Source organism: Acanthochromis polyacanthus, chromosome 6 (genome assembly GCF_021347895.1).
Source record: "Acanthochromis polyacanthus isolate Apoly-LR-REF ecotype Palm Island chromosome 6, KAUST_Apoly_ChrSc, whole genome shotgun sequence".
NCBI lineage: Eukaryota > Metazoa > Chordata > Actinopteri > Pomacentridae > Acanthochromis > Acanthochromis polyacanthus.
The window spans coordinates 18,261,269-18,274,262 of NC_067118.1; the positions used below are offsets into that span (position 1 = coordinate 18,261,269).

Here is a 12,994-nt window from a genome sequence, read left to right on the forward strand (position 1 = left end):
TTTTATTTTTTTCATCGATGTCTCTTGTAATTGTGGTAACATTTTTTTAATCAACATCCATCCATCCATTCTCTATACACCGCTTTATCCTCACTAGGGTCGCGGGGGGTGCTGGAGCCTATCCCAGCTGACTTGGGAGAAGGCAGGGGACACCCTGGACAGGTACCAGTCTGTCACAGGGCTACATATATAGACAAACAATCACTCTCACATTCACTCCTATTTAAATTCCATGGTTTTTTTAAAATATTTATATGTAGTTCCTCAGCACAACTAACTCATGACATCATGTAAACCCACATAAACAGGAGAATTTCAGATTAAGCTTAAAGATTAGTTGAATTAAAGTGCTTCAAGAGGTTATGAAACATGGAAAAATACAGACACAAATGTCAGTACATTTCCACAATTCAAGCAAAAACATCTCCCCAAGCCTGTTGAATATGTAAAATCAAATTAAGTTAAATTAAAGTAAGCAATACCAGGAGTCTGTACAGTGGTGGCCAAAACTTTAGACCAAAGTGTAAAAATGAATGGTATTGCATCAAACTATTCCATACAATCTTGACATATTTACTGTGAATTACCCATTCAAATTCACATTTATTAACCCCACAATTGAAATTTTGTTACACACAACTAAAGAGAAAGAAAATGTTTTCTAAATTCCAGGTGGTCTAAACTTATGACTGTTTTGTTTGTGCTTTAATATGTAAAGAAAATTTGTCCTAAATTGGGCTCAAACCACATTTTTATTTAACAACTACCAATAATATAGTCATGTCAATATTTTTTAGGGCATCCCTTCTGCTTGATGACTTCTTGCAGCCTGCGAGGCATGGACTCTACCAGTTTGCTGCAGATGTCGCCAATAATTTTTGACCAGGTTGACTGACAGTCTTCCCACCTCTTCATTTTTGATATGAATGGACTTGTCCCAATAGTGATTAAGGATTTTCCACAGGTTTTCAATGGGTTTCAAGTCTGGAGACTGCAGTGGCCAGTCCAAAACTTTAAACTTCTTCTTGTTCAGCCAATACTTGGTCTTCTTTGCCGAATGCTTCAGGTCGTTATCATGCTGGAAAATGTCTCGCTGATGCCCTAATAGCTTCTTCATACTCGGTAACATCGACTTCTGGAAGATGTGAATGTTCTGCTCTGTCTTCATGATGCCTTCAACTCGATGTATACAGGCATGCTATTTGGTTGCGGATCCGCGAAAATTCGTGCATCGAGGTATTCATTCATTCATTCATTTATTTGTTCCTTCCATGAAAGTGGACAACATAATTTGTGGATAAATGCACTCTACATTTTCAGATCAACACCTCCATGATTGCAAAGGAGCAGCAAGAAGAAAACAATTCTTGTATTTGCCTGCCCCCTACTTGAACAAATTAAATTTAAAAATAAAACTGATGGTCTGACATCACATGCAGATCCTTTTCAATAACCTACACCATCAACACTTTGATTAAAACAACAAAACAAAAGCAAAAAATAAAAAATAACCCATACAAGTAAAATTCAAAACAAGCTCAAAACAATTCATCATCATCATCATTAACATCCAATTTAAGTTTCAAGCACATACTGACAATTTTTCCTGTGTTTGTGTATTTTTTTAAATCTATAAATATCTGTACAACCTTTTAACTCTTGTAGTTGGGAATTCCTTATTTTCACACCAACAACCGAAATACACATATGTTTCATAGTAGTCCGAGCAACTTGGTGTTTAAAATCAAATCTTCTTCTATGATTTTCATCTTCTGAGGTAAACACAAACAGCTTTTGCAGGTTTTCTGGTAAAACTCTGTTTTTGGCTTTGAACATAATTACTAATGTCTGGAGTTCTATTATCTCTGTAAGTTTCAATAACCCTGATTAAATAAATAAACCATTGGTATGTTCTCCAAATTTAACTTTGTGAATGATTCGGATTGCTCTTTTCTCCAATAAGAACAAAGGCATTATATTGCTCATATATGTATTACCCCACACTTCTGCACAATAACTCAAATAAGGCAATATAAGTGAGCAGTGTAACATTCTCACTGTTTTGCAATCTAAAACATACTTGACTTTGTTCAATATAAAAATATTCTTTGACAACTTCTTTTTAACATATGATACATGTGATTTCCATGTCAAATTTTCATCCAATGTGATTCCCAAAAACTTAAACTCTGATACCTTCTCAATATTCACTCCATTAATGGATAATGAGACTTCTTCTTTACTTCTTTTAGCAAAAACCATAAACTTCGTTTTTATCAAATTTAACGATAACTTATTTACATCAAACCAAATTTTAAGTTTCACCATTTCACTTTCAATATTTTTAGATAATACTTTTAAATTATCTCCTGAACAAAAGAAATTTGTGTCATCTGCAAACAAAACAAACCGTAACAGTTCAGAAACATCACAAATATCATTGATATATAAAATAAAGAGTTTCGGCCCCAAAACCGAACCTTGTGGGACCCCACATTCAATCTTCAAACATTCAGATGTATTACCAGCAAAATGCACATATTGTTGTCTGTTATGTAAATAGCTAGTGAACCAATTCAGAACAACTCCCCTCACACCGTATGTATTCAATTTAGCAAATAAAATTGAGTGATCTATTGTGTCAAATGCCTTCTTTAGGTCAATGAATACTCCAATTGTACATTTCCTTCTGTCAATTGCTGTTGTGATTTCTTCTATTATTTCCATTATTGCCAGGGCAGTAGACCGATTTGTCCAAAAACCATATTGACTCTCACTTAATATATTATTTTTTTCAATAAAGTTATCTAGTTTTTGAACAAACAACTTTTCTAGCACTTTTGAAAATTGAGCAAGTAAAGATACCGGCCTGTAATTGTTGAAGCTGTATTTATCTCCTGCCTTGAAAAGTGGAATGACCTTTGCTGTTTTCATCTTATCTGGAAAAACACCTGTTTTAAATGAAAGATTATAAACATAACATAGTGGTTTAATAATACAGTCAATAGTCATTTTTACTATTTTCATGTCTATTCCATCACTATCAGTTGACATCTTATTTTTTGTATTAGCTACCACCGAAATAATTTGATTTTCACTAATCTCACCAAGAAACATTGATTGAATCACCTTATTTTCCATTTTCCAGCCACTTTCTGTTTGACCCTGATTTTTTTATATCATTTGCCAAATTAGGACCAACATTTACAAAAAAAGAATTAAATTCATTTGCCACTTCATTCATGTTTTTAATCACCTTATTGTCCTTAATGAAATGATTGGGTAGGTCTAATGTTCTAGATTTATTACCCATTACACTATTTAGAATGTTCCATGTACCCTTAATATTATTTTTATTTTCTTGTAGAATTACATTATAATGTTCCTTTTTTGCCTTTCTCAATATATTGGTTAAATTATTTTGTACACCTTATATTTTTTCAGCAGTCTCTATTCTAGATTTCATGAAGTCTCTATAAAGTTTGTTTTTCTTTTTATATGCATTTTGTAAGCTCTTTGAAATCCAGGGTTTTTTGTTATTATAAGTTTTACGCTTACATAGAACTAATGGACAGTGTTTGTCGTAAAGCGCTAAATAACAATGTAAAAATGAATTATGTGCAGTATTTACTTCATCTGTGTAAACCCCATTCCACTCCTGTTTTAAGAGATCATTTCTAAAAGCATTTATTCGGTCATCAGTCCTCATGCTTTTGTATCTGCGGCAATTCTCTGTATTCTTTCGTTGTGGTTCATAATTAAATGTTGCAAATACAGGTAAATGATCACTTATATCATTTATCACAAGGCCACTATTAATGCTGTTTTCCAGAACATTTGTAAAAATATTATCAATTAATGTTGCACTAAATGTTACTCTACTGGGCTTTGTGATCAGTGGGTATAGCCCTCTACTGTATAATGTGTCCAGAAAGTCTGAAGTTTGTTTATGTGTAGATACCTTTAAAAGGTCGATGTTAAAATCACCACAGAGTATAAGTGATTTATTTTCATTTAAATCTTTCATTAAATCATCTAAACTATCCTTAAATGTTTCTACATTTGATCCTGGTTTCCTGTAAACACATGCAACAACCATGTTTCTCCTTCTTTCTAATTCAATTTCCACTGCGATACACTCCATTAAATCATCAATTACAGCTGTTAAGCATTCCACTGGTCTACATTTTAAATTATTAGCAATATAAAGAGCCACACCCCCTCCACTCCTATTAATTCTATTGGTGACGTATAAATCATAACCATTAATGTGCAAATCAATATCCTTCTGTTCATTAATCCATGTCTCAGATAGAGCTATTAAATTAAAGTTATTTTTAAATGTATCCAAAAATTCATTGATTTTTGTGAAATTTTTAGGTAAGCTTCTACAATTGAAATGTATTAATGAAAGGGTCTTGTCGAGCTCAACGCTGTCATTAAGAAGTTCCTCAGTATAATATCTACAAGAATCATGAATGTGACTAAAAACGTGATTCTCTGGATCTACATCATTTTCAAAATCATAAATCCTATGATCTGTGTATTCAGATCTTAAAAAAGAATGACTCAAGTGTTTCAGTGATTAAGCAAAAGTAATTTATATCCTGTCATTTTTCTTGAAAATTAAATACTTACTCCACAACACAAATTTTCAAACAAATCTCAGCAGAAGATAAAAGACCAAAAAAAAGGAGAAGAAAAGAAAAAAAAAGTTCATTATCACTTGTAATGGTCCAGGTCTCTCAAATTTCTTACCACAACCACTTTAGCTTGCTCTGGGGGTCCATTTAACCGAATATATACCTTTCCATTCCTTGTCCAGGTTGCTTGGATCTTGCTTTGCTTTCTGAGGACGCGGCCGTTCCTTGCTATTTCAGCATTTTTCTTTGTCAGGTGCTCATTTATATACACCCCAGTGCCTTTAAGTTTTTTGGCTTGCTTCAACACTTCCACCTTGTGCTTCCGATTTAAAAACTTGACCACAATTGTGGGACTAGCTTTGTTATCCTTACGTGGAAGAGTGTGGCAGGCTGAGATTTGGTGACTCTCCAGGTGAATGTTTTTACCAAACAGGAATTGAACAACTTGTTTCTCCAGAGTGTGCAGCTCCTCAGATGGTGCATCCTCACCTTGTTGGTCACTGGCTGGGCTGGCAACCCTGGCATAGCTTCGATGTTTAGTCTCCAGTCCAGTGATTATAAGGTCGTCAGCTCGGGAGTACTGCTCCAAGTCGTCAACCCTTTGTTCCAGGAACTCAACTCTCTGGTCTGTTTGCTTGATGATTAATTTCAACTCACAGATCTCCTCCATTAGGCCAGTGAGGGTTTTTTGTTGCTTCCCTACGGTGCTGATTTCCTCCGACATACAGTTGAGAGAATTTTTAATCTCTGCCATTTCCTCTGTTAGCTTTTTAGTTGACATCTTGTTTTGAGTATATCAAAAAATAAAATTAAAGATGTGCTCTGGGTAGATTCAATACTGCTCTGTTGCCAACCACCAGTTGCTCCCAGGACCCAGTCCTTGCATTCAAAACACTGGTTTTCAAAAATTTCCAAAAGTATGGACAGAAATCAATACTGTGCTCACAGCAGTGACTTGATTTAGAGAGGATGGCCCCTTGTTTTGGTGCTTTTTGAAGGATTGTAAAAGGCCTCTGAGCAGAGAAAAATAGTGGCAGCCATCTTGAGTTCTCTCATCGTCATCGGCAATTTTGAGACCCAACGTGAATCGCCCAAATTCGATGAGAAAAAAAATATAGGGTGTAAGGGGTATAGGGTTGGATCGCACGTAGTTGTCAACAGTGCGCTGGCAAAAGCACGAGTTGGAAACAACGATTGGAGAGCATTATCGAAAGTTAGATGTAGCTGGGAAAGCGAGATGCATGGTGTGCGACGATGAGACAAAATACAGCGACAGAGGATGCCAAGCGCTGATAAACCACATGAAAACGAAAAATCATGCCAGGAAATTGTACGAAAAGCGCTCTAACTACCAAATGCCCAGCAATTTTTCCCCCGGCGGAGGGAAGAGACGCGACAACAGGACCAAACATACGGGATCAGTAGTGTGTACTTGCAACCATAGACATAATAAAGAGTAGACGCCGCTCGGGCTGCTGCGCAGTGAGAAATACAGCCCGATCTCACGAGGATTCGTGAAACTGTTACGTAAATTTTTGTTTCGGTTTCGTGCGCACCAACACGATTTCGTCATGTTTTTCGTGCCGCTCACCACGAAATGCGCACCAATGTATTTTAAACGGCGGACTTTTCGTGCCACCCAGAACGTATTTCAAACGAATGTGTGTATTATATTTTTAATGTAAAACCATGGCGAATCCAACGCTATATTTTGCATGACATCGTCCCTAACCATAACCCTAACCATAACCCTAACCATAACCTAACCATAACCTAACCATAACCCGGTGGTACACTTACCAATTTGCATAGGAATTTAAAGAATGTCCGGCGGCCGGCGGCCGCAAACGCGATCACACAAGCAGTATACGCCGATGGACAGCTTAGATCGTCATGAATCCGCTGGTATAAACCACTTTCAGCTGTGATTACCACAGCGGGTTTCGTTGTGAGCAACACGAAAAACATTTCGTGGTGAGCGGCACGAAAAACATGACGAAATCGTGTTGGTGCACACGAAAAAGAAACAAAAAATTTACGTAACAGTTTCACGAATCCCCGTGAGACCGTGTTGAGAAATACGGCCGCCCTCTTGGTCCGGTCACCCGCTCCACTCAGCGCTGTTTGACAGCGCATTTAATCCATCTTAACTCTGAATATTAAACTGATTTTCACGCGTTTTTATTTTTATTTTTTGCTGCAAATGTCATACATGTAGCTATGATACAGGACAAATGGTTCAGCATATATTAATATTCATAGCGGGATTAACAGTAATAGAATATTCTGATATTAAGCTCGACTGTAGACAGGTATTTTGCAAACACTGTAAACACACACACACACTAATATATGTTGGAGAAGCAGATAATGGCAGTAAAGTCAGTTAGCCTATTTTAATAATTTGAAGAGACAATATATGATTACGCTATATATACATATATAAACAAAATACGGACTAATGAACACATATTTCTGTATAAAACAATAGATAGAAGTTATATATCAGAGAAAATGAATATATATAAATCATAGATGGAGTATTAATATAATCAATATATCAGAGAAAATTATTATATAAATCATATATAGACTATCAATATAATTCATAGATATATATTAAAAAAGATATATCAGAAAATTATCATATATATATATATATATATATATTGTTTTATATAGAAATGTGTTCATTAGTCAGTATTTTGTTTATATATGTACACACGTGGACAAAATTGTTGGTACCCCTCAGTTAAAGAAGGAAAAACCCACAATTCTCACTGAAATCACTTGAAACTCACAAAAGTAACAATAAATAAAAATTTATTGAAAATTAAATAATCAAAATCAGCCATCACTTTTGAATTGTTGATTAACATAATTATTTAAAAAAACAAACTAATGAAATAGGGCTGGACAAAAATGATGGTACCCATAACTTAATATTTTGTTGCACAACCTTTTGAGGCAATCACTGCAATTAAACGATTTCTGTATTTGTCAATGAGCGTTCTGCAGCTGTCAACAGGTATTTTGGCCCACTCCTCATGAGCAAACAGCTCCAGTTGTCTCAGGTTTGATGGGTGTCTTCTCCAAATGGCATGTTTCAGCTCCTTCCACATATGTTCAATGGGATTCAGATCTGGGCTCATAGAAGGCCACTTTAGAATAGTCCAACGCTTTTCTCTCAGCCATTCTTGGGTGTTTTTGGCTGTGTGTTTTGGATCGTTGTCCTGTTGGAAGACCCATGACCTGCGACTGAGACCAAGCTTTCTGACACAAGGCAGCACATTTCTCTCCAGAATGCCTTGATAGTCTTCAGATTTCATCGTACCTTGCACACTTTCAAGACACCCTGTGCCAGATGCAGCAAAGCAGCCCCAAAACATTACTGAGCCTCCTCCATGTTTCACCGTAGGGACAGTGTTCTTTTCTTCGTATGCTTGGTTTTTGAGTCTATGAACATAGAGTTGATGTGCCTTACCAAAAAGCTCCAGTTTGGTCTCATCTGTCCAAAGGACATTCTCCCAGAAGCTTTGTGGCTTGTCAACATGCATTTTTGCAAATTCCAGTCTGGCTTTTTTATGAGGTTTTTTTCAGCAGTGGTGTCCTCCTTGGTCGTCTCCCATGAAGTCCACTTTGGCTCAAACAACGACGAATGGTGCGATCTGACACTGATGTACCTTGGCCTTGGAGTTCACCTTTAATTTCTTTGGAGGTTGCTCTGGGCTCTTTGGATACAATTCCAACGATCCGTCTCTCCAATTTGTCATCAATTTTCCTCTTGCGGCCACGTCCAGGGAGGTTGGCTACTGTCCCGTGGGTCTTGAACTTCTGAATAATATGAGGCACTGTTGTCACAGGAACTTCAAGCTGTTTAGAGATGGTCTTATAGCCTTTACCTTTAAGATGTTTGTCTATCATTTTTTTCGGATGTCCTGGGACAATTCTCTCCTTCGCTTTCTGTTGTCCATGTTCAGTGTGGTACACACCTTTTCACCAAACAGCAGGGTGACTACTTGTCTCCCTTTAAATAGGCAGACTGACTGATTATGAGTTTGGAAACACCTGTGATGTCAATTAAATGACACACCTGAGTTAATCATGTCACTCTGGTCAAATAGTTTTCAATCTTTTATAGAGGTACCATCATTTTTGTCCAGGCCTGTTTCATTAGTTTGTTTTTTTAAATAATTATGTTAATCAACAATTCAAAAGTAATGGCTGTTTTTGATTATTTAATTTTCAATAAATTTTTATTTATTGTTACTTTTGTGAGTTTCAAGTGATTTCAGTGAGAATTGTGGGTTTTTCCTTATTTAACTGAGGGGTACCAACAATTTTGTCCACGTGTGTATATATGGCGTAATCATATATTGTCTCTTCAAATTATTAAAATAATTGACTTTACTGCCATTATCTGCTTCTCTAACATATATTAGTGTGTGTTTACAGTGTTTGCAAAATACCTGTCTACAGTCGAGCTTAATATCAAAATATTCTATTACCTATTATTATTATTATCTATTATTCCCGCTATGAATATTCAAATACGCTGAACCATTTGTCCTGTATCATAGCTACATGTATGATGTTTGCAGCAAAAAATAAAAAAATAAAAACGCGTGAAAATCAGTTTAATATTTAGAGTTAAGATGGATTAAATGCGCTGTCAAACAGCGCTGAGTGGAGCGGCTGACCGGACCAAGATGGCGACCCCACCGCTCGTCAGCCCCAATTGACAGTAGCGGTGGATGCGGTGTCTACTCTTTATTATGTCTATGCTTGCAACAACCCAGTGGCATTGCCCCACAAGTTCCTCAACAGAAGAGGCTCACTCCCATGGTCGATCGGAAAGCACACATAGTGATGACTTCATGTGGCTCATTCAAATTTGAATCCAGTATAAATATTTGGTTTCATCACATTAACATGACTTTGTGCTGTTTTTGGGGGGTGCCTAGAAGGTCCCATACAGACATTTTTTTTAAGCCTTCATGTTTAAAGAATTCTAGGTGTCAGAGTTCACCAGAATGCACCATTTCAGCCTTTAAATTTCAAAGGTTTCTTGCATGGGAGGGGGACCCTGCCCATCTCCCAAACCCTCCCCCCAACTCGGTCGCTCTGCTCCCTTGCTTCCAAGGATTCACTTATTTGGTAATTTCCCAATGACATGCCTGTGTATACGACCAACCCCAGCTGCTGACATGCATCCCCACACCATGATGCTGCCACCTCTACAAGTACAACATGAGAGCATCAAATGGCGCAGTGTACGTTAGGAGACAGGCAGGAGAGGCTCTCAATCCAAGAAACTTGCGTGGCACAGTGAAACATAGAGGTGGCAGCATCATGGTGTATGGGTGCATGTCAGCAGGCGGGGTTGGTCGTATACATCAAGTTGAAGGTATCATGGAGACACAGCAGAACATTCACATCTTGTAGAAGTCGATGTTACCGAGTATGAAGAAGCTATTAGGGAATCAGCGAGACATTCTGAGAGAGGTTTTCTGAGATAAACCTGCTGGCGACCAGGTTAAAGTTATAGAGTCTGTTACTGCGGTAACTGACCGAGAGTTTAAGTTACGCCTCTTTGTGAAACAGGCTAGAGTTACCTCGCTTCGTGAAAAGGAAAACTCTGAGTTTTCCTCATTTCAGGGTTAACAAACTCAGTGTTTTCACTAAACTTGCTTCGTGAAACAGGCCCCTGGCTAGTTTGAGGCTTGTGTATAATGAATGACACAGATACACATTAAATCATGTCCTTGGAAACTGATTTATTTAAAAAAAGTAAGTAGGACATGTCGTGCTTTATTACAAAAATATTTCAAATACTGTACACAGGTTCTCAATATGTGCAAAATACAAAAAGAATATATTTACAAATCCAGTTAACAGGGATTAAGTCACAAATAAAGTTAGAAAAAGAGAGTTTTGATTTAACCTTGAAACACTTTGAAATGCTCTGATAAGAACAACTAAATCTGAAATGCAAACAGAAACACAAAATTAGTTTGGGCTATAAAGGAATGTAACAATTATAACAGAATTTACATTAACATTTTTAAAAACACAGACGTTTGGAAGCAGACATCATTTTAAATGGTAAAGTACTGACAAGAGTGAAGGGCAACATTAAAGTTACATTTCTTGGTTCAAAGATAAAGTTGCAAGTAAACAAGTTTCCATTCAAATTAATTATAACCCCACATGTTCAGGATGATAGCGGGAATGTTTTTGCAGTTTCACAAAGACCAATGCTGAAAATGAAAAAGATAACATGCTTCCAGTTCTCATGCAACAACAATTGCACTGCTCTCACACATACATGCACGGCTATAAGACAAGACTGGTCCACTCATATCAAAACTCCTTGTTGTGTCATTCACATTCAGGCGCAAGACTCTCTCAACCACATTCATTTATCTTATCCAGTCCAGCAGCAAGTGTTTAAATTTGAATTATGTCTTCCATTCACAAGCAAATGTGTTGGTCTTTTTTTCATTTCATTTGTAGTAGCTTCATCTTGTTGCCTAAGACAAGCAGAAGGCAACAATTAGCTGTTGAAAATGACAGTTTTGAAGTGAAAATCTGATGAAGTTTCACCTACCCAGTCCTTTGAGGAATTTGTTCACACCACTCGGCTCAGGATCAGGGCATGAATCCAGATATTCGGCCACTCTTGTTTCAAAGAGACCTGAGGGAAACAAGGAACTGTCATCAACACGAAATATGTGCAGCAGGAGTGAACTTAACATGACAATGGTTTAGATTTTCATTCATATCCTACACAATTTAATGCCCTGGTGTTTAAATAGAGAGAATGCTTTTCACCCTGTTTTTCATGTCTTTTGTAGTAGTTCACTTCCTGCCATGACTCATGCAACTTAGGTCACAGGTCTAGTTTGATATAATTCAACTAAATACATCCATTTATCTGAGGCTGCACAGTGGATCGGTGGCTAGCATTTATGCCTTGCAGCTAGAAGATCCCCAGTTTGTTCCTGACCTTCCCAGGATCTTTCTGCATGGAGTTTCCATGTTCTCCCTGTGCATGTATGGGTTTTCTCCGGGTACTCCGACTTCCTCCCACAGTCCAAATAACATGCTCAGGTTAATTGGCAACTCTAAATTATCTGTAAGTGTGAATGCAAATGTGACTGGTGACCTGTTGAGGGTGTCCCCTACCTTCACCCTAAGTCAGCTGGGATAGACTACAGCTCCCATGCAACCTTAATGAGGATTAAGGATTAAGCGGTGTATAAATAATGGATGGACAACCATTTATCCATTTTACAGATTCTGTAGAAACATCTGCCTTCAATTTTTATGCCACATCATATTTATTATGTTCTTTACAGTCATCACACGTCTCCTCATGCACTCATTTTACCTTCCTATTGATTCTATTACGAAAAGTGATTTCACTCTAATTAACCTGACAGTGTACTGAGTTAACACCAGTGTCTCACTCTAACTCAAGCTTTGTCCTAACAGTCCCAAGTCGACAATCTATGATGGTTGATCAAAAGGTTCCAAGACTATTCTCGGTGCGCATACAGAGATCATGGTCATGTGCATGTAACACGTGCGAGCACTAACTGTTATGAGTGTCATATGACACTGTGCTATCAACAGCAGGACCCGTGTTACACATGTGTGTGACCACTGCTATGTGTGCATTTGTTATTTTTCCATGGAGCAGAGAAGAAAACATCGGATTGTGTGTCAGTCAGCAGCTCTCATAATCCAGCCTTCATATGGAGGTTGGTGATGTGAGGTGGGTCTGCAGCTACCACAAGAGAACAAACAGCAGTTTTAACCGTTGAAGAGCAAGAATTTCCAAAACTGTGCAAGGAGCATGAAGTCAGGAGTACCAGAAGCCTGCTCATTGTGCTCTTCAACATCCATGTGCTTTTGCATCAGGAATAAGGGGTAGGGAACTGCAGCAGTAAGGACAAGAAGGCTCTCCAGCGTGTTATTAAGACAGCACAACTCATCTGTGGAGCAGCCTTCCCCCCACTACAGAACATCTACATCAACGGGGTCACAAAGAGAGCACACAGCATCAGCAAGGACCACACCCACCCACAGCACACACTGTTCACACTTCTGCCCTCTGGCAGACGCTACATGAGTGTGAAAGCAAGGACCACCAGACTAAACAACTGTTTCTATCCACAGGCCATCAGGCTACTAAATTACTGATTTGCCTGCAGTATCTATAAAAAGCAACATTTTGCATATATCTCCTGTCTTTGCACATATCAATGCTTGTTTGTATATAACAGTACTGAACAAGATGCTAACATTTGCAGAACGAATTTATAGATTTTTTAAAATTATTTTTA

The 12,994-nt window shown here is 37.5% G+C and overlaps 1 protein-coding gene across 2 annotated transcripts in view; it reads right to left on the reverse strand.

Annotated features, from left to right (window-relative positions):
- Positions 1-10,400: 10,400 nt before the first annotated feature.
- The window catches only part of dennd2c (DENN/MADD domain containing 2C), a 28,797-nt gene continuing 26,203 nt past the window's right edge, over positions 10,401-12,994 (reverse strand). For both annotated transcript variants that reach the window (XM_022195428.2, XM_022195427.2), the window contains exons 18-19: positions 11,254-11,340; positions 10,401-11,176 (exon numbers count right to left, since the gene is read on the reverse strand). In XM_022195428.2, coding sequence (XP_022051120.2) covers positions 11,145-11,176; positions 11,254-11,340 — 119 coding nt within the window. In that variant the 3' untranslated portion in view covers positions 10,401-11,144. The remainder of the gene's footprint in view (positions 11,177-11,253; positions 11,341-12,994) is intronic.